The sequence below is a fragment of the Balaenoptera borealis genome (genome assembly GCF_965194805.1).
Source record: "Balaenoptera borealis genome assembly, chromosome: 1".
NCBI classification, from domain to species: Eukaryota; Metazoa; Chordata; class Mammalia; order Artiodactyla; family Balaenopteridae; genus Balaenoptera; species Balaenoptera borealis.
The window spans coordinates 88145846-88168806 of record NC_138860.1 but is presented as its reverse complement, the minus strand read 5'-3'; the positions used below and the strand labels follow the sequence as shown (position 1 = coordinate 88168806).

The 22961-nt window shown below is 38.5% G+C and overlaps 1 protein-coding gene across 6 annotated transcripts in view; it reads left to right on the top strand.

The window, feature by feature from the left end:
* The window catches only part of LOC309616684 (flavin-containing monooxygenase 5-like), an 84091-nt gene extending 64607 nt beyond the window's left edge, over nt 1-19484 (top strand). For all 6 annotated transcript variants that reach the window (XM_082367521.1, XM_082367522.1, XM_082367526.1 and 3 more), the window contains 3 exons: nt 2795-3147; nt 9131-9203; nt 10741-19484. In XM_082367521.1, the coding sequence (XP_082223647.1) occupies nt 2795-3147; nt 9131-9203; nt 10741-11086 (772 nt within the window). In that variant the 3' untranslated portion in view covers nt 11087-19484. The remainder of the gene's footprint in view (nt 1-2794; nt 3148-9130; nt 9204-10740) is intronic.
* Nucleotides 19485-22961: the final 3477 nt, after the last annotated feature.

Here is a 22961-nt window from a genome sequence, read left to right as displayed (position 1 = left end):
TTTCCCTTCTGACTTTTATTTTATTTTATTTTTAATAAATTTATTTATTTATTTATTTATTTATTTATTTATTTATTTATTTTTGGCTGCGTTGGGTCTTTGTTGCTGCACGTCGGCTTTCTCTACCTGTGGCGAACAGGTGCTACTCTTTGTTATGGTACTTGGGCTTATTGCGGTGGCTTCTCTTGTTGCGGAGCATGGGCTCTAGGTGCGCAGGCTTCAGTAGTTGTGGCATGCAGGCTCAGCAATTGTGGCTCATGGGCTCCAGAGCGCAGGCTCAGTAGTTGTGGCGCACATGCTTAGTTTCTCCACAGCATATGGGATCTTCCTGGACCTGGACTCGAACCCGTGTTCCCTGTATTGGCAGGCGGATTCTTAACCACTGTGCCAACAGGGAGTCCAATGTTTAGGTTTACTTGCTATAAAATAGTAAGTACAATATGCACCCATATACCCTTCACTTAGATTCACCTATTATTCACAGTTTACTATATTTGCTTTTTCCCTCTCCCTCACTGGAGATAGATAGATTCATACATATATAGCATCCATATATACATACATGTATACATACATTTTTTTTCTGAACCATTCGAGAGTAAGCTGCAGTCAGTAAGACATTTTACCCTACATTCTTTAGCATATATTGCCTAAGAAAAAGGGCATTCTTCTACATAAACATAATTATCACACTTAGTAAATTTAACATTGATAAAAATACCATTACCTAATATATTGCAAATTCAAATTTCCCAAATTGTTTCAATAATATTTGTAGCTTTTTAAAATTTTTAGCCGTGCCATGTGGCTTAAAGTGCAGAGTCCTAACCATTGGACTGCCAGGGAATTACCTGTAGCTGTTTTATTTTTAAATCCAGGATCCTATCAGGTATTACACAATTGCATTTAGTTGTCATATCTCTTTAATCTCTCAGTCTGAAATAATTCTCTCTTTTTTTGACATGGATTTTTTTAAAGAATTGAAGCCATTTGTTTTGCAGAAAGTCTCTAAATTTGGACTTTCATAGTTGTTCTTCCTCTATTATATTTAGGTTAAACAATTTTGGTGTGAATACTCATATGTTATGTTGTGCCTTCTTGGTGGATCACATCAGGAGCCATATGATAGCAGTTTATTGCATATTAATGATGTAAAATTTGATCACTTTGATTAGGTGTTATCTACTAGGTTTCTTTATTGTAAAGATATTTTTTCCTTTGAAATTAATCAGTGGGGTGATATTTTGAGACTGTGTCTGCCAACAACCTTTCAGGCATTTATTTCACCCAATTATGGAAACTGTAGCGTCCATAACTTTGGTGATCACAAAATATATTGAGGTTATATGGAATAATAGAAGAGAGTCAAACAAATAGGGGAAGGAAGTAGCATTCTAATTATAAATACAAGGTCTTGGAATAGCAAAAAATACATTATGCTCTGAGGCTGCACATAGTTTGGTTTGGCTGGACTATAGGCGAAGATGGAAGAGTGACTGAGTACATCTCCTGGTTCACTGGGCAGATACATGAAAACGTTTGTATGCTCTGCTAAATAAAAAGTTTAGAATGAAGACAGCCCAGAGCCATTGAAAGATTTTAAGCAAGTGAGTGACATAATAATAAATACATTTTGGAACAATCACTCCAAAAATGATGTAGAAGATAGATTGAAAGGGGATAGAGCAGGAGGCCCTAGAGACAGCTGTAATGGCCCAGGTGAAACAGAATAAGTAAAACTATTCTGGGGATGTTAAGAGGAGAAAGGGTGGCCTTGGTGATCAGATGTAAGACTCACAGTTTTGTGGCTTGGGCAACAATGTGGATGATGGTACTGTTAGTGAAAAGGAGTAAGTTTGGAGAGAAAGATGAAATGATGAGGTTGGAATGAGAACAAAATCTGTACCTAAAGGTTTGCGTCAAAGAATTACTAAATGCAGCAAACCAGTAATACTGTTTAAACATATCTTGTTCCTAAGAAGAGGCCAGCTCTGTCTGAACGTGATGGGCTGAGGATTCTCAGAGCCTGTTAACACAGGATCCAAGTATTCACACTGCTTTTAGAAAGGTCCAAGGTTCTACACCTTATCCTATGCTATTTCTAGGAAATACTACTTACCATGCCCAGAGTATCTCAAGGGAGTTCATAAAAAAACATTTTGATATAAATCCTAAAATCCTAGGCTGTGTGACCTTGGGCAAGCCACTTAACTTCTTTAGGCCTCAGTTTCCTCATCTATAAGACCTGGATAATGACAACTGTCCTGCTTCCTTCGTTGGGTTTGCGTGAGACTCAAATACGTTAATGTATGTAAAAACAGTTTATAACTCTAAATCACTATACACATGTAATTTATTATACCGTTTGGAAAATGATGGTCCAAGCCTAGCTCTTGGGCCTTTGAAGCGGAAAAGAGACTCAACAGAATGCTGATAGTCCAGTTCTGCAGATTTCTTGATATATGGATAGAAGCTACTAGACTGTGGCCTTATCATATCACTGAGAGCATTATTAGTCCTTGAGAAACCATGCATGTACTCTTCAAATAAAACAATCCTTCCCTCACTTCTCCAACACCTTCTCTTTCAATGCCATCCAGGGTCCAACTTTTACTCTGAGATCCTTATCTTTATCAAGCTGGTATACATTAGACCTTTCCCAAATATCATGAATAAAGGGAGACTATTGGCATATTGATTAACCACCTCAATCAAAATAGAATTTTATTTACATGGCAATGATCTCTCTCTCTCATGATCTCTCTCATTTTTCCTTCTTTATCATCTTTCACAGAGCTCTGAGTCAGCAACCAACCATAAATGATGATCTGCCAAACTGTATAATTTCTGGCTTGGTGAAGGTGAAAACAAACGTGAAGGAATTCACAGAGACAGCGGCCATATTTGAGGATGGCTCCAGGGAGGATGACATTGATGCTGTTATCTTTGCTACAGGCTATAGCTTTGCCTTTCCTTTTCTTGAAGATTGTGTCAAAGTAGTCAAAAACAAGATATCTCTGTATAAAAAGGTCTTCCCTCCTAACCTAGAAAAGCCAACTCTTGCAATCATAGGCTTGATCCAGCCCTTGGGTGCCATTATGCCCATTTCAGAGCTCCAAGGACGCTGGGTCACTCAAGTATTTAAAGGTAAGTGACCATGCAAGATGACTACCTAATTACTTAGTGGTTTGTTTAATTATGTTTATGTTCTTGCTTATAAATAGCTGAGACAGTATGTATGATTGTAACAGTGCCTGGCACAAACTTAGTGCTCAAAAATTAATTTTTGAGGGAATATAAAGTAGTAACTTATAATAATGGACACATAGCAGAATCTCCTAGGAAGTTTCCCTAAAACAGACATGCTTTTCCTGATGGTGTTTATTTAATAAGTCTGGTGTGGGACTGACATAAGATTGCTGAGAAAATGTTCCCCAGGTGATTCCAATGTGCACTCCAGATTAAAATCCACTCATCTAGATTTTAGACAACTGATACATATTTGTGAAGCAAAAGAATTTAATCTTCTTTCATTATAGTTAGAGAAAGTCAAATATAGAAGTGCTGTGATTTCATTTCAGACAAAAATTAAGAGCTGGTTAAAGACTAGTCCAGAATGAAGAAGATTCAGCCACTCAAAGTCTTACTTTCCCCCCTTTATAGTCCCTCTTTCAGAAAGTTTTGGCTAGGAAAACATGAGAAAAAACTTTGAGGTTTGGGATAGCAGGCTCAATATGAATCAGCAGAATGATGTGGCTTCCAAAAGACTTAACTATATCTGGCATTATTAAAAAACTATAATGTCGGGCTTCCCTGGTGGCGCAGTGGTTGAGAATCTGCCTGCCAATGCAGGGCACACGGGTTCGAGCCCTGGTCTGGGAAGATCCCACATGCCACGGAGCAACTGGGCCCGTGAGCCACAATTACTGAGCCTGCGCGTCTGGAGCCTGTGCTCCGCAACAAGAGAGGCCGCGATGGTGAGAGGCCCGCGCACCGCGATGAAGAGTGGTCCCCACTTGCCGCAACTAGAGAAAGCCCTCGCACAGAAACGAAGACTCAACACAGTCATAAATAAATAAATAAAAGAACGTGAATTTCTAAAAAAAAAAAAAAAAACTATAATGTCCTGGAATTTACAACTGTTCTTCCCTGAACTGGTGAGACCACACCCACAGACATTTTAAAAATGAATCTGGAGTATGTTAAAAGGAGAGAGACAAGAGTGGTTAAGGGGTTTGAAAATGTGCCATTTGAAGTACAACTAAAGGAGCTGGAGAGGTTTGGCCTGGAGAGGATAAGATTTAGGGGAGATATGGAAGTTCCCTTCAGATATTTTATTTACATGGCACCTGAAGAGATGCCCCATGGCAGAAGGTTTTATATATTTGCTCAGTATCACTTTAAAGGGTTGAACCAGAACCAAGGAGTGAAATTTTGAGGGTTTGCACAATATCAGCTTAACATTAAAAATAAACTGTGGCCAGGCCAGTATGGAGTAGATTCAAGCCTCAGAATAGGGAGAAATCAAATGACTTTTAAGGTTCCTTCTAACAAAGAAGTTCTTTGATTCTATGGTTATTATAATAAAATTTGCTACCATTACTAATGTTTAATTAAAACTATTCAAAGTTCTTGTTGAGGGACTTCCCTGGTGGTCCAGTGGCTAAGACTCCACATCGCCAATGCAGGGGGCCTGGGTTTGATCCCTGGTCAGGGAACTAGATCCCACATGCTGCAACTAAAGATCCCGCATGCCGCAAAGAGGATCCTGCGTGCCACAACTAAGACCCGGCACAGCCAAATAAATAAATAAACATGTTTTTTAAAAGTTCTTATTGAAATTACAGATTCTTCTTACCTATTGAAGATCCTCATGGTAGCAGAGAAAAAAGAAGCAATGATGTTAGAGTTGATAGGTAAAAAACTTTTCCAAATTCCCCAAAGTTCTTTCATCTCTTTTTTTATTTTCAATTTTTTGGCTGTGCCATCGGGCATGTGGGAATCATAGTTCCCCAACCAGGGATCGAACCCATGTCCCCTGCAGTGGAAGCATGGAGTCTTAACCACTGGACCGCCAGGGAAGTCCCAAAGTTCTTTTATTTCTTAATTCCTTTTAATTCTATCCAGTAGATCATGTACTCCTTGAGCAATGGACCAGCAATCCAATGCAAGTAACCCATTAAGTTGGCTTAATTCCAGTCATATAAAGTGGATCTTTTAATTGGGTCAATTAAGTAAGAGGAAAAAGTTGCATTAAAATAGGCCACAGCATCTTGTACACTTTGAACAACTGAGACTCTTTTCCAGGACCAAGTGAACCATTGAGAGGATTAGGGAAAATGAGTATTTGGAAGATTCTGCATTATGGCTATAGGATTAGGGGATCTTAGGGGAAATGTACAAAAAGCCCAGTTTCCTCTGCTAGCAAATCTTAGTGCTAATCCCTCTAGCTTTCTTCTAACACTTGGAAGGAAGGAATCATCAGAGAATCCCTATAACTTTATCAAGTTTCCAAAAGGAACCCTGAGTTTTTTGTTCTACTGTCTGCCTACAAAATCCTTGCTTTCTCATCTCTGAATTCTGCTTTCACTGTGCCAATTTTAAGACCTTAGAATCAGCTAGTTTCTCCCATTCTTTCACACCTGCCCAACTCAGCCTGTCGTCTTCCCTGGCCTGTCCTTTACCCACCAAGCCTCGTTTCCCTTCTTCCTTTGTCCTCTACAATTACTCTTCTCTTGTCAAGAAAATATTCCACTCTTTTATAGAACGCTGAACCCACTTGCTTGCCTTGACAGAAATCTAGTTTTCTTTTGTCTCATTTGTAGCCCTCTCAAGAGCCCTTGCAAGTGTTCCACTTTCATTTAGTAGCTTTCTTCCCTTGTAAACCGTATGAAATGATACCAATTCTCTGGATCACAAGGAGGCATTATGTCATAGGATGGCATTCAAGTTCCTCCACAAATTGGATACAGGCTGCTTTCTCAGGCCCATCTTTCACTCATATTTACCATCCATTCTACAATCTTCTAGATGCACTGAATGACTTACCCACTATGCAGCAAACACAGCAGGTACTCTTGTACCCTGTGCCTTTGCTTCTGCTGTTCTCTCTGCCTGTTATGCCTGCCCTTTACTCGTTATTTGTGTGGAAAAAGCCTGTTTATTTCCTCCCTCGCTTTGTAGTATATTGAAAGCTCTTTAAGTAAAAGAATCATGTTTATTTGCCTTTGTCTTCCAACACTAGACCAGTGCCTAGCACATGGGAGGTAGCTAATACATCTCTATTCAGTGAATGCAAATTTAGTTTTGGAGGTTTTCTAAACTCTATAGTAGAAAGTTCTTATCTGAGGATCTCAGCTTGTGAACTACCTTCTCAATTTCCAGTCATGGTAAAAGGCTGGACTGGACTGAAAGGGCAGAATGACAGCTACACCTCCTTTGTCTTGTAACATTATCTTTACATTTAATGTGCAGGGACTAGTCAGGACTACATAAATACAATCTGCCTTAGGCCTGAGAGCCCACTGAAAGACTTAGTTCCACAGAGTTATAATTCAGTCTCACCCCATTTGAACCTTGTCTTACAACCCTTAGGAAATCTCAGAACTTCAGTTCCACACTGTTCTTCAACAACATTCTTCAGCTAACATTTACTGGCCTCTTAGTATATGCCAGACCCTCTGCTAGGTGCTGGAGATGCAAATATGACCAAACAGAAAATTCCTATCTTTATGGAACTCAGAGTCAAGCAAGGTAGACAAGTAAACAGACATTTAATGTGTTCATTCATTCAGCAGGTATTTACTATATCCTAAACAAGGGTCCAATAACAATGTAGAGGAGCTGGCGATGGGAGCAGGAAGGAACAAGTACCCAATTCTCCCTACAACTGCAAATACACCATAAAAAATAAGCGTTTACTAAAAGGACAAGGCCATCTTGACCATAACAGAGAAGAGAACAATGAGTAATATTTATGCAAAGTTAGAGAAAATGACAAAATAAGCCAAGTCCTGAGAACTATAAGGAGTTCAGAATTATGGAAAACAAAGTGTTATAGGAATTAAAGAAAATGAAGCTGGAGATATTTATAGAGGCAAAACCAAGAAAAATCCTTAGGTGCCATGCAAGAAGTTCACATTCAATGTAGGCAATAGAAAACAATTGAAGGATTAACTGGGAGAGGGAGAGTCAAATCAGATTTGTAATTCAGAAGATGTATTAGAGGGAAATGAAATGGGAAATAGGTCAGTTGCGAGCCTGTGACAAAAGTCCAAGAAAGACGTAATGAGGGCTTTAAACTAAGGTGAAGGAATACAAGGAGACAAATTTGAATGAAATTTCGTTGGTGAATTTGAAAAGATTTGGATGGAATGTATGTTGGAGATGAAAGCGAGAAAAAGATTCTGCTCAGGTTCTATGGTCATTGATGTAAACTGGTAATATAAGAGGAGGAGCAAGATAGGAAGGAGGTAGATACATATGGTAAAAATGACATGTGCCTGAATGAGGAAACACTGCAACAACAGTATCGATGAATTAAGAACTGCACCACCGGATACAGTACACATCTTTATATATTCCTATCTATCTACCTATCTAATTTATAGTGATTTTTTGTTTGGTTGGGTTTTTGTTTTTTGTTTTGTTTTGTTTTTTGGATGAATTGGCTGCCTCACAGGCAAGAAATCACCTCCTCCTCCATAATGTTTCTAGTTAAGAGAAGTAAAAATTACAGTTTTACTATGAGAAATAATTTGGAAATCAACTTTCAAACTGTGTTTCATGAGCATCTTAAGACCTGTGATTAACTTCAAATGAAGCGTTTCAGTGATTCCTCATTGACTTATGTATATAATAATTCCCAAGGCTAAAATGAAAAGAACACATGGCAAAACACAGAAGGCTATTTCTTGAGTGTTGAATTTGAGTCTCATGTTTTAAGAGGGACACACCAGGATAGTTACTAGAGTGTGCCCAGAGAAGGGTAACCAATGTGGCAGAATGTGAAACCTGTTATATGGGGAACTGTTAAGGCTTTAAGGCTGATTAATGAAAAGAATTAAAGAACTTATGACAGTTGTTCTCAAATGGTTCAAAGGCTGTCATTTGTTAATACTAGACTCCTTGGCCCCAGAAGGCAGAGCTAAGTCCACTAGTGCCAGTTGCATAGAACCAGGTTCTGGGGTCAATGAAAAGAATAATGTTCCAGCAAGTAGAGCAGCCAAACAATTAAATCATCTCCTCAGGTGATGAGATCCCCATCACCAGAGATATTTAAGGAGGAATGAGATAACCCCTTGAATGTATTTGTAGAGAAAAGGATTGTATTAGGTAAGATATATTCCCATTCTAAAATTACACGTTCCAGAATTTTGTGGAGTAACACTTCAGAGTTGGGTGTGGCTAAAGTTTTCTACATGGCATAGTGCCTGTAAATCCGGGCATAAAGCTAATCATTTAAATTGAGAGTTGTCTATGTCGACTTAAATACTATTCTACCTTTGTCTAGCCATGTCCTTGGAGTTAAATTTCTGCTACTGGAACTGTTCATTGGTGCTTAAATTTATCTGTTAAGATTGCGTATTATGAGTTGCCCTTGACCTTACCCCTCACTCTCAGTAAATAAAAAAATTTAGAAGGTAAGGCTTATCTTCCATGGAACTTTAGGCATAAAACAGGACTGAGAGTTTACTTTTACTTCCTTCTCCCTGTGGTATAAAACCTCTTTGTTATTAAGAGTACAAGTACAGATGTGTTTCCCATATTCCCACCGCCCTTTTACTTTGTACCTCATTTTCCGTATACTTTTAAGGCCATTTATCATTTCCTCATGTCCATATTTCATTTCCCAATTGAAAGACTATGTTAGGGAGGAGGCAGGTATTGGTTGGAAAGCAGATTAGGAGAAATATCTTCCAAAGGCCAAGTAGAAAAGAGTAAGCTACTGAGGTTAATATGATTATATTCTGGTGGTGGTAGGCTAAGGTGATCAAGTGAAGGTGTAACCTCCTTGGTACAGACAACTAGCCTGTATTCCTTTGAATTTTCCATAGCATGGTAATTGTTAATAGGATTAGTGTTCATACTGAGGTAATTTTACACTTAAAATTTTGATTTTCCTCTTTAGGGTTAAAGACATTGCCTTCACAAAATGAAATGATAAAAGAAATAGCTAAGGTTCAAGAGGACATGGCCAAAAGGTAAGAGTTCTCCCAAGAAGACAGGTGGTTAATTTTTCCCAGTTAGTTCTTTTTTTTTGGCAGGGGCTGCATTGGGTCTTTGTTGCTATGCGTGGGCTTTCTCTAGTTGCGGAGAGCAGGAGGCTACTCTTCTTTGTGGTGCATGGGCTTCTCATTGTGGTGGCTTCTCTTGTTGCAGAGCATGGGCTCTAGGCACGCAGGCTTCAGTAGTTGCAGCATGTGGGCCTTAGAGCGCACAGGCTTGTAGTTGTGGTGCATGGGCTCAGTAGTTGTGGTGCAAAGGCTTAGTTGCTACATAGCATGTGGGATCTTCCTGGACCAGGGATCAAACCCGTGACCCCTGCATTGGCAGGCGGATTCTTAACCACTGCACCACCAGGGAAGTCCCCCCACTTAGTTCTTCATAAGAGCAATGTTGTACTGTATTTATTGTCCTTGTGTTCATTTAAGGATTTAGATTATATTTTGAAGGAAAAGGAAATAATAGTTTGTGACAATAGAATAGAGAATTACCACCAAGTGGTTTGAATATGGATGGGAAAGGAGAGAAAAGCTTAAGAAAATTCTATGTTTAGGGCCTAAAAGAAAAGTCATTTAGGAAAAAGCACATGGAGAGAAAACCAGGTATATTATTTTGGCAAGGATTACTTGAAGGGCTGTTAGAGCTACCAGAGGAAGGAAGGGCAGCAATGAATTAATGAGAGGTAGATATGGTTAAATTACAAATCTGTAGGTAGATTTACAAATCTGCAGAGGCCACTTTGCTGGCTGTCATGTGACAGTGTACTCAGGTCACAGTGGCTCTTGGTATGAGTAATCTATAGGATCTGGGAAGGTGGTACCATCAGCCAGTATTTTAGTGCTTGGGTGGACACATTTAGCAATCTGAATTTCAGAACTTGTGCTTATTCACTTGGTGATCTTTATTTGAACAAAGTTGATGTAGATGAAGTTCCTAAATTTTTGTGGAAAAGTCAGAGGCACAATCATCCCATGCCCAAAGATGTGGTTTTCTTCAACTGATTATACCAGCATAACTCTCCCTTCTGCAAGGAGGAGAAAGACAGTTTTTACTTAACCCTGATACCCTTTCTAGGTGCTCTCCTATTTTCCTCCTTCCTTTCACTGCCAAACTTCTACAATATATATTCTACATTATATATATTGACTTGTAATACTTTCCTCTTTGTTCTCAGCTTATCTATTTCTTCCACATCCTTCAAGGACTTATCATAGCTCTATTTTAACTACCCACTTCTACATTTCTATTTAGCAGTCTAAAACCACGTGATTTACCATAAGTCTTATATTCTTGTCTGTTTCGTGTGAAGTCTTACATTCTTCTGTTTCATGTGTATCTATCTTATCTAGTTCAGTAGATTATAAGGCCCTTAAGAATAGAGACATGTCTTTTCTTTCGTCTCTATTTTCTACAGCTCCTAGCCCAATATTGAGCCAAGAGCAGATAGAAAGCATTGACTAATTGATGGAGTGACTGAATTGTTAATAGGCATGCCTTCTGTCTTCTCTGCTTCAGGTATGTGGACAGCCAACGCCATACCATTCAGGGAGACTATATAGATACCATGGATGAGCTTGCTGATCTGGTGGGCGTCAGGCCCAATCTGCTGTCCTTGGCCTTCACTGACCCCAAATTGGCATTACAGTTATTTTGGGGACCCTGTACTCCAATCCAGTATCGGCTACAGGGCCCTGGAAAGTGGGATGGAGCTCGAAAAGCTATCCTCACCACAGAAGATCGTATCAGGAAGCCGCTAATGACAAGAGTAATTGAAAGCAACAATTCCACAACTTCAACAATAACAATGGCCAGGTTTATGCTGGCTGTGGCTTTCTTTGCTATAATTATGACCTATTTTTAGCTGTTCCATTGTCATTGTCCCAGTTTTCTTTGAAAGCTGGATCTGGAGATGCCTTCAGAACCTGACAAGATTGAACAACTCTCAGCTTCACATTGCCCAGAAATCTGCTTTTATTTCTCTTTCCAAAGCATTAATCCTTTTTCCTCTTTTCCCTACAGTGAAATCCCACCTTTTCATTTGTACTGACTTACGCCCTTACTCTTAGGACCCATCACTTTTTCCTTTCAGTCATTCCTGGACTGTGAGCTCAGATACTCTTTTAGTCATCTTTGTTTGTCCTTAGCAGAGTACCTGACATGTGGTAGGTGCTTTCTTTTCTTTTTTTACATCTTTATTGGAGTATAAATGCTTTACAATATTGTGTTCGTTTCTGCTATATAACAAAGTGAGTCAGCTATATGTATACATATATCCCCGTATCCCCTCCCTCTTGAGCCTCGCTCCCACCTTCCCTATCCCATCCCTCTACCTCTTCACAAAGCTCCGAGCTGATCTCCCTATGCTATGCAGCAGCTTCCCACTAGCCATCCATTTTACATTTGGTAGTGTATATACGTCAATGCTGCTCTCTCACTTCATCCCAGCTTCCCCTTCCCCTTGTGTCCTCAAGTCCGTTCTCTAAGTCTGCGTCTTTATTCCTGCCCTGTCCCAGGCTCATCTGTACCGCTTTCTTAAATCGCATATATATGCGTTAGCATACAGTATTTGTTTTTCTCTTTCTGACTTACTTCACTCTGTATGACAGATTCTAGGTCCATGCACCTCAGCACAAATAACTCAATTTCGTTCCTTTTTATGGCTAGTAATATTCCATTGTATATATGTGCCACATCTTCTTTATCCATTCATCTGTTGATGGACACTTAGGTTGCTTCCATGTCCTGGCTATTGTAAATAGTGCTGCAATGAACATTGTGGTACATGACTCTTTTTGAATTATGGTTTTCTCAGGGTATATGCCCACTACTGGGATTGCTGGGTCATATGGTAGTTCTATTTTTAGTTTTTTAAGGAACTTCCATACTGTTCTCCATAGTGGCTGTATCAATTTACATTCCCACCAACAGTGCAAGAGTGTTCCCTTTTCTCCACACCCGCTCCAGCATTTATTGTTAATAGATTTTTTGCTGATGGCCATTTTGACCAGTGTGAGGTGATACCTCATTTTGGTTTTGATTTGCATTTCTCTAATGATTAGTAACGTTGAGCATATTTTCATGTATTTGTTAGCCATCTGTATGTCTTCTTTGGAGAAATGTCTATTTAGGTCTTCTGCCCATTTTTGGATTGGGTCGTTTGTTTTTATGATATTGAGCTGCATGAGCTGATTGTATGTTTTGGAGATTAATCCTTTGTCAGTTGCTTCGTTTGCAAATATTTTCTCCCATTCTGAGGGTTGTCTTTTCATCTTGTTTACAGTTTCCTTTGCTGTGCAGAAACTTTTAAGTTTCATTAGGTCCCATTTGTTTATTTTTGTTTTTATTTCCCTTATTCTAGGAGGTGGGTCAAAAAGGATCTTGCTGTGATTTATGTCATAGAGTGTTCTCCCTATGTTTTCCTCTCAGCGTTTTATAGTGTCTGGCCTTACATTTAGGTCTTTAATTCATTTTGAGTTTATTTTTGTATCTGGAGTTAGGGTGTGTTCTAATTTCATTGTTTTACATGTAGGAGTCCAGTTTTCCCAGCACCACTTATTGAAGAGGCTGTGTTTTCTCCATTGTGTATTCTTGTATCCTTTATCAAAGACAAGGTGACCATATGTGCATGGGTTTATCTCTGGGCTTTCTATCCTGTTCTATTGATCTATATTTCTGTTTTTGTGCCAGTACCGTACTGTCTTGATTACTGTAGCTTTGTAGTATAGTCTGAAGTCGGGGAGCCTGATTCCTCCAGTTCCATTTTTCTTTCTCAAGATTGCTTTGGCTATTCGGGGTCTTTTGTGTTTCCATACAAAATTGTGGAATTTTTTGTTCTAGTTCTGTGAAAAATGCCACTGGTAATTTGATAAGGATTGCATTGAATCTGTAGATTGCTTTGGGTAGTATTGTCATTTTCACAATATTGATTCTTCCAATCCAGGAGCATGGTATACCTCTCCATCTGCTTATGTTATCTTTGATTTCTTTCATCAGTGTTTTATAGTTTTCTGAGTTCAGGTCTTTTGCCTCCTGAGGTAGGTTTATTCCTAGGTATTTTATTTTTTTGTTGTGATGGTAAATGGGATTGTTTCCTTAATTTCTCTTTCTGATCTTTTGTTGTTAGTGTATAGGAATGTAAGAGATTTCTGTGCATTAATTTTGTATCCTGCAACCTTACCAAATTCATTGATGAGCTCTAGTAGTTTTCTGGTGACATCTTTAGGATTTTCTATGTATAGTATCATGTCATCGGCAAACAGTCACAGTTTTACTTCTTTTCCAATTTGTATGCATTTTATTTCTTTTTCTTCTCTGATTGCTGCGGCTAGGACTTCCAGTACTATGTTGAATAATAGTGCCAAGAGTGGACATCCTTGTCTTGTTCCTGATCTTAGAGGAAATGCTTTCAGTTTTTCACCATTGAGAATGATGTTTTCTGTGGGTTTGTCATATATGGCCTTTATTATGTTGAGGTAGGTTCCCTCTATGCCCACTTTCTGAAGTTTTTATCATAAACGGGTGTTGAATTTTGCCAAAAGCTTTTGCTGCATTTATTGAGATAATCATATGGTTTTTATTCCTTAATTTGTTAATATGGTGTATCACATTGATTGTTTTGTGTATATTGAAGAATCCTTGCATCGCTGGGATAAATCCCACTTGATCATGGTGTATGATTCTTTTCATGTGCTGTTGGATTCTGTTTGCTAGTATTTTGTTGAGGATTTTTGCGTCTATGTTCATCAGTGATATTGGTCTCTAATTTTCTTTTTTTGTGATATGTTTGTTTGGTTTTGGTATCAGGGTGATGGTGGCCCTCGTAGAATAATTTGGGAGTGTTCCTCCCCCCACAATTTTTTGGAAGAGTTTGAGAAGGATAGGTGTTACCTCTTCTCTAAGTGTTTGATAGAATTCCCCTGTGAAGCCATCTGGTCCTAGACTTTTGTTTGTTGGAAGATTTTTAATTACAGTTTCAATTTCATAACCTGTGATTGGTCTGTTTATGTTTTCTAATTCTTCCTGGTTCAATCATGGAAAGTTGTACTTTTCCAGGAATTTGTCCATTTCTTCCAGGTTGTCCATTTTATTGGCATAGAGTTGTTTGTAGTAGTCTCTTATAATCTTTTGTATTTCTGTGGTGTCAGTTGTAATCTCTCATTTTTCGTGTCTAATTTTATTGATTTGAGTCCTCTCCCTTTTTTTCTTGATAAGTCTGGCTAAAGGTTTATCAATTATGTTTATCTTCTCAAAGAACCAGTTTTTAGTTTTATTGATCTTTGCTATTGTTTTCTTTGTTTCTATTTCATTTATTTTTGCTCTGATCTTATGATTTCTTTCCTTTTACTAATTTTTGGTTTTCTTTGTTCTTTTTCTAGTTGCTTTAGGTGTAAGGTTAGATTGTTTATTTGAGATTTTTTTTGTTTCTTGAGGTGAGCTTGAATTGCTATGAACTTCCCTCTTACAACTGCTTTAGCTGTGTCCCATAGGTTTTGGAACATTGTGTTTTTGTTGTCATTTGTTTCTAGGTATTTTTTGATTTCTTCATTGATCTCTTGGTTATTTAGCAGCACACTGTTTAGCCTCCATGTATTTGTGTTTTACTGTTCTTTTTCCTGTAATTGATTTCTAATCTCATAGCATTGTGGTCAGAAAACATGCTTGATACGATTTCAATTTTCTTAAATTTTCCAAGGCTTGATTTGTGATCTATTCTGGAGAGCATTCCATGTGCACCTCAGAAGAAAGTGTATTTTTCCATTTTCAGGTGGAATGTCCTAAAAATATCAATTAGGTCTCTTTGGTCTATTGTGTCTTTTAAAACTTGTGTTTCTTTATTTATTTTCTCTCTGGATGATCTGCCTATTGGTGTAAGTGGGGTGTTAAAGTCCCCCACTACTATTGTGTTACTGTCGATATCCCCTTTTATGGCTGTTAATATTTGCCTTATGTATTGAGGTACTCCTATGTTGGGTGCATAAATATTTATAGTTGTTACGTTTTCTTCTTGGATTGATCCCTTGATCATGATGTAGTGTCCTTCCTTATCTCTTGTAACAGTCTTTATTTTAAAACTATTTTATCTGATATGAGTATTGCTACTCCAGCTTTCTTTTGATTTCCATTGGCATGGAATATCTTTTTCCCTCCCCTCACTTTCAGTCTATATGTGTCCCTAGATCTGAAGTGGGTTTCTTGTAGACAGCATATATAAGGGTCTTGTTTTTGTATCCATTCAGCCAGTCTATGTCTTTTGGTTGGAGCATATAATCCATTTACATTCAAGGTTATTATCAATATGTATGTTCCTATTACCATTTTCTTAATTGATTTGGGTTTGTTTTTGTGGGTCTTTTTCTTCTCTAGTGTTTCCCGCTTAGAGAAGTTCCTTTAGCAGTTTGTTGTAAAGCTGGTTTGGTGGTGCTGAATTCTCTTAGCTTTTGCTTGTCTGTAAAGCTTTTGATTTCTCCGTCAAATCTGAATGAGATCCTTGCCAGGTAGACTAATCTTGGTTGTCGGTTTTTCTCTCTCATCACTTTAAATATGTCCTGCCACTCCCTTCTGGCTTGCAGAGTTTCTGCTGAAAGATCAGCTGTTAATCTTATGGGGATTCCTTTGTATGTTATTTGTTGATTTTCCCATGTTGCTTTCAATATTTTTTCTTGGATTTAATTTTTAATAGTTTGATTAATATGCGTGTCAGTGTGTTTCTCTTTGGGTTCATCCTGTATGGAACTCTCTGTGCTTCCTGGACTTGATTGATTATTTCCTTTCCCGTGTTATGGAAGTTTTTTTTTTTTGGAAGTTTTTGACTATAATCTATTCAAATATTTTCTCAGACACTTTCTTTTTCTCTTCTTCTTCTGGGACCCCTCTAATTCAAATGTTGGTGTGTTTAATGTTGTCCCAGAGGTCTCTGAGACTGTCTTCAATTCTTTTCATTCTTTTTTCTGCTCCCTGCAGTTATTTCCACCATTTTATCTTCCAGCTCACTTATCCATTCTTCTGCCTCAGTTATTCTGCTATTGATTCCTTCTAGAGTATTTTTAATTTCAGTTATTGTATTGTTCATCACTGTTTGTTTGCTCTTTAGTTCTTCTAGATCCTTGTTAAATGTTTCCTGTATTTTCTCCATTCTGTTTCTGAGATTTTAAATCATCTTTAGTATCATTGCTCTGAATTCTTTTTCAGGTAGGTTGCCTATTTTGTCTTCATTCATTTGGTCTTGTAGGTTTTTACCTTGCTACTTTGTCTGCAGCATATCTTTTGTCATATTTTTTTTTTATGGGTGGGGCTGTATTCCACTCTCACTGGTTGTTTGGCCTGAGGCATCCAGCACTGGAATTTGCAGGCAGTTGGATAGAGCCGGGTCTTGGTGCCAAGATGAGGACCTTTGGGAGGCCTCACTCTGATTAATATTCCCTGGGGTCTGAGGATCCTTGTTAGTCCAGTGGTTTGGATTCAGAGCTACCACCACAGGAGCTCAGGCCCAACCTCCGGCCTGGGAACCAAGATCCCGCAAGCCACGTGGCATGGTTAAAAAGAGAAAAGAAGGAACAGTACAATAACAATGAATAAAAAACAAAATAAAATTAGAAAGATAAAAAATGTATTAGGAAAAATAAAAATATAATTGAAAAAAACTGCAACAAGGTAAAACAAAACCACAACAGAAAAAAGAAAGAAAAAAAAGGGGGGGGGGGAAGAAGACAAAAGGAGCAGAACAATAATAAAGTATAAAGAATAAAATAAAATAAGAAAAATAAAAGATTTATTAGAAAAAATAAAAATATAAATGAATCAACAACAAGGTAAAACAGAACCCCAATCTAAAAGAGGAAAAAGAAAAAGCCTTGGCTATGGGGGGCTGAGTTTAGGCAGGGGTGGAACTTAGGCAGTGGTGGGGGTGACTTCTGAGCGTGGGGCACGGCCTAGTCAGGGTGACGTTCAAGCGTGGGGCGGAGCCCTGCTTAGGACCTGCCCGTGAAAGGGGAGAGGTAGCACCTCCAACGGAGGGCCCTCGGAAGTGGAGTTCCGGAGTTTGGAGGTAAGGCCCTGGGTGAGGGCGTGTGGATGGGGTTTAGGCCCAGCGTGGTTGGAGGGGCTTTCAGAGGGGGTCTCCGAGTGTAGAGGTAGGGCCCTGGGTGGGGGTGTAGGGGCGGGGCTTGGGCTCTGCGCAGCAGAAGGGAGGCTCCAAGGGAAGAGGATTAGGCCAGGGAGCTCCCCGGTGCCCAAGTGCACAGGGAAAACACTGGCTGGGTTCCCTTCCATTCCTCCACGCCCCCCTCCCCTGGTCTCCCCCAGGCTCTCCCCCATCCACGCTGGACCCCTAACCGTGGGTGGGCCCCACTGGGTGTAGGACTCCTCCCCTCCCCCAGCCAACCCTCAGGGGTGCTGGTCCTGTAGGTCCAGCCTTTACTTTTGCTCCCCTTTCCCTCCCTCCCACTCCCTCAGGACCTGTACAGCTGGTGGGGGCCTTGGTGCACAGAGGATCAGGCCCGGGATCTCAGCAGGCTCCCGGGGGCCCAAGTGGGCAGGGGCAACCTGGGCATGCTCCCTTTTGATCCTCTGCCCTCCCAATGACCAATTTTCCCCTTCAGGAGTGGGATCCCTTCCCTTCCCCCAGCTGCCCCTCAGGAGTGCCAGTCCCATCCTGCCTTCACTTCTCCTCCCGCCTCACATGCCGCATGCCCCACATCCTACCCGGTGGCTGGGGGTTCCTCCCATACCCTTAGGTGTCCGTGGTCCCCCACCAGTACCTGGGAGGTGCCTTAGTTGTGCAGAGACGCGAATTCCGCGTTCTCCTAGTTCATCACCTTGACTCTGCCCTTGTGGTAGGTGCTTAATAAATGTTTGCTGTCATTTATCAAATATTATGGTGGGGAGCATAAGCCAATATCTACATAAGAAATGGGTGACTCCATGTAACTGTGCCTCTGACAGTATTTGGTTTTCTACTGGAAGTTTAATCTTTTATTTGTTTTTAATATTGTAACTACATGTATTTTTCCTGAGAGATAGGGGAAATAATGGATTTATAACAGTTGTATATATATATCTAAGATAAGATATACAGATACTTAAACACTTTGTTTCACTAGCTGTTCACTAGGGTGTCTGATACCTTGTCATTTTCACTCTTTTCCTCTAAGCAAAACATCTCTATTTTCTCAATGAAGAAACTACCTTCAACTTTCTAGGCTCATGGATCATTCTAACAATCTAGCAGCTGCCAACAGGTCCAACTTAGCTGGAAAAATTGGGATTTTAAATGAGCTGTCCAGTCTTTTTTTGATCTCTTAGTTCCCGTATTAGGATACAAGACTTTATCTTAGGAACTATGATAAGTAGCCATCAACTGCTGTGGTGTGGCCTACAAATGTGATTGGATTTTCTCCCCCCAACTCCTACTTTCTCCCCTCCTCACCCTCCCACACAGAGAGTCTAAGTAATAAGTATTCAAAGAGGTCAATTATGTAATAAATTAGGATTGATAACAACTAAATATAGGGGTATTCTGCTTATAATAGTTCTTCTTATGTCACACACTGTAGTTATGAAAAACAAAGCAAATGAAATGAAACCAGGGACTCCAGTTTATGTCCAAGTGCTGCTGTTGATTCTGTTTTCTCATCCCTAGAAGTTTTGCTCTGTTCTTGTCTGTCAGAGTAGTTAACTAAGTGTTAGATGTCTGGCACACCTAATTTCATGAAGAAAGGAACTGGATGTACCAGCCAAGTGTGTTCATAAGCTGTGGTGTAATACATTTGGGATTGCTACCTATTGCTTAACCAAAGAATAAATTTGAACAACTGGAAGAACAACATTAGAAATCATTATCTTTCCCAATGTACAATAAATAAGAGAACCAGAAATGTGAGAACAACAACTTCCTCCTAATCATGTAACTATTTGTACAATTCCCTGCTATTTCACCTAATTTCACCTGTGGAAATGCTTTTTGAGAATTAGAAGGTCTTTTTTCTTCCATAATCCTTGTGATACTGGGGATTTATCCTCTATTGAAATGGACCTAGTATCTTTTAATCTTCAGACTCTTCTAGTTCAAAAATAAATTGAAAGCTGCTTCTTTTAACAAATAAATTTGACTCTTTCAGCATGTAAGTATGTTGAATTAAAGTCCTTTGATAATGTAATTCCTAGTTATCAGCAATAAGTACCCCAGTTTCCTCTTTAAATAAAAAGCATGTAATTCTAAGTTCATTGATTCTCTCATTTTACTTATAATATGAAAGGTTACCCCCCCCCAAAAAAAAATCATTGGTTAAATTCTAATCCAAGCTAGAAGTAGGATGTGAATAAGAAAGTGAACTCAAAACAACTCAAGATACAAAGCCCTAGCTACTGGTGAATGTGTATTAATATTCATCAATTTACCACATCTTGCTTTTGTAATTATATTAAAAGGTTGTATCATTTTCCCAATTATATTGTACAGAAAAATGCTTTCTTGTAGTGCCAGAAAGTAAGGAAGTGCTCAAAAAGCAAACTGATGGGGGGTATGTCACAGGGACACAGGAACCAACTGAAAGTGGTCCCAATGGCCAAAGCTGGAACAATTTGAACAACAATATAAATTGCCTAGCATTGGATTATAATATAAAGTATAAAAAATACCCATCAGTCCATAATGGTATAAATAAGTGATTGAATAATAAGTGGGGTAGAATAGACAAAACTCCCATACGGAAGAATTTGAAATAATTTACATAAATACTCTGCCCTCCAGGAGTTGGAGCATAACTCCCCATTCCTTAAGTGTAGGCTGCATAGAGTGACTTCCTTCCAAAGAGCGGTAACGGGAGAAAAATAACTTTACAGTGGAGAAATCTGACAAACACTACCTTAGCTGGGTGATCAAGATTAACATCAATAGTAAAGTCATGTGGATAGTATGTACTCTTGATATGATGTGATGAGAAGGGTACTTTGCCTCTGTGGTCTTCCTGCCTAAAACCATAACCCAGTCTAACCATGAGGAAAACATCAGACAAACCCAGGTTCAAGAATATCTTACAAAATACCTGACCATCTCAAAACTGTGAAGCTCATCAAAAAAAAGGAAGGTCTGAGAAATTGTCATAGTATAGAGGAGCTTAAGGAGACCTGATGTCTAAATGTAATGTATCTTGGATGGGATCTTGGAACATAAAAAGACATTAAGTAAAAATTGAAGAAATATTAATAAAGTATGGATTCTGGTTAATAACAATGTACTGATTGGTTTATTGGTTGTGACAAATGTAGCACTGTAACGTAAGATGTGAACAATAAAATAAATTGGGTGTGGGATATACAGGAACTCTGTACTATCTTCCCAATTTTTCTTAAATCTAAAACTATTCTAAAATTTTTAAATTATTAAAAAAAAATGTATTCTTTTGGTTCAGGATTTGACCCAGAGGCATAGTCTAGTGGAATTTTCTCAGAGGAGGAAGAATATTGGATAGTACCATTCATCTAAATTACTATCTTTTCCCTTGATTACTCTACAAATTAAGTTCTTCTAATAAAGCATACTATTACTTACTATAACAATTTTGTTCCTTTGTTGAATAAGTATAGACTACAGTTGTAGAGAGGAGAAAATGGTAATATGAGGTCAAAAGACACATTTTCTTAAAATACTTAGATAAGTTCTTATAGCTGAGCATATTAAGCCAATAGTCTCCACTAGCAAAATGTACGGTATATTAATAACAAGTACATTCATGAATGAGATAATTTTACTCAATACTGGATCTGTGCATGGTTACTTTTGTCAGTAGTAATATAATGTATAATACTATACAAACATCCTCCAAGCTGCCTACTTGGAATTTCCCAAAGTGCTGTGTTTTTCCATGTTTCTACATACATTCTTATGTTTCCACTTGCCCAACCTATTTCACCTTCAAGATTCACGTAATCTGTTATCTGTTCTAGAAATCTCCAGGATGAAATAGGTGACCTATCTTTATGCTTCACACTGCACCTGGTATATTGCTCAATTATATGTGGTGACTATCATTTGTCACACTATATAATGTCAATTGTTTCTGTCACCTAGTTCCTCCTTGAACTAGTAAATTTCTTTGAGGAAGATACTTTGTAATTAATCTGTATGTTCCTAGTGCCTAATATAGTACCTGAAACACAGTAAGACCTCAGTAAATCAATGATTAATTAAACGATTAATTAATTAAGTTCAACATGGGAGATAAAAATATGGATGAGTTTTTAAAGGAATAAATAAAATAGTGAATAATTTTATTTTATTAAAAAGTTATTGAGGAGATTATGGGGTACTTAACATTTTGAAATGTCTGTGGGTCCAGCATCTTCTTCCACAAAATATTCTGGAATAGATCATTGATCTGAGTCAGTATGTCATCTCTAATATTCTGTTTGGTTTGAAACACAAGTGACATGTCCTATCCATAACTTATTTCCTCAATCAAACACAGGATTTAAAAAGGCAATATCTTAGCGCAGGAACGAAGGTGGGGTGCGTGTCTTCCTTGATCCTCCTTGCTGCCTTGGTCCTCACTGCTGTTTCTCCCTGCTTTCTCAAATTCCTCAGCTTCTTTAAAGCACCCACTACCTCTCCTGTTTGAAATTATTTACGGACCTCCCATTTACTCCTCTTCATTCAGTGAAGATTTTAGCACCAAGCTTTCCACCTCTCTCTATGTATAACTACTCCTGTAGTTAATTTTTTCAGCAGTTTTTTTAACCTCAATTTTTTTATTGATATATAATTGACATATAACATTATATTAGTTTCAGGTGTACCATATAATAATTTCTATATATATTATGAAATGATCACCAAAGTACGTCTAGTTTACATCTATGGCCACAAATAGTTAACAAATTTTTTTCTCGTGATGAGAACTTTAAATATCTACTCTCTTAGCAACTTTCAAACTGTAGTCACCATGCTGTACATTATATCCCCAGGACTTGTTTATCTTATAACTGGAAGTATTTACCTTTTGACCCTCTTCACCCATTTTGCCCACCCCCCGCCTCTGCCAACCACCAATCTGTTCTGTGCATCTATGAGTTCAGGTGCTTTGTTCTGTTTTTTAGATTCCACATAGAAGTGAGATCATACAATACTTCTCTTTCTCTATCTTACTTATTTCACTTAGCATAATGCCTTCAAGGTCCATCCATGTTGTTGCAAAGGCAGGATTTCCTTCATTTCTTTGCTGAATAATATACTGTTGTGTATACACACCACATTTTCTTTATCTATTTCTCCACTGATGGACACTTAGGTTGTTTCCATGTTTTGGCTGTTGTGAATAATGCTGCCATGAACATGGATGTGCAGCATTATTCTGTAGTTCACATCTGTGTAGGTAATACTTTCACCAATACAGTGTATTAGTTAGGATTAGATTCAACTGCATATAATAGAAAAACCCAAAGTAACAATGGATTAAACAAGGTTAAAGTTTATTTCCCTCTCATATGAAGAAGTCTGGAGGAAGATAGTCCTGAAATGGTGTAACAGCTCCACAGCATCTCTTTCTGCTCCACTATCAGCATGTGGCTTCTACCTTATGGTACAAGATGGCTGCTGGAGCTCCAGCCATTATATGGACATTCTACACAGAAGGAAAGAGAAATATAGAAGGCCACGCCCCTTTTCTTTTAAGGAAAATTATTAGAAGTTCCATATAACATTTCCACTTAGATCTCATTGGAAGTATTTAGTCACATATATC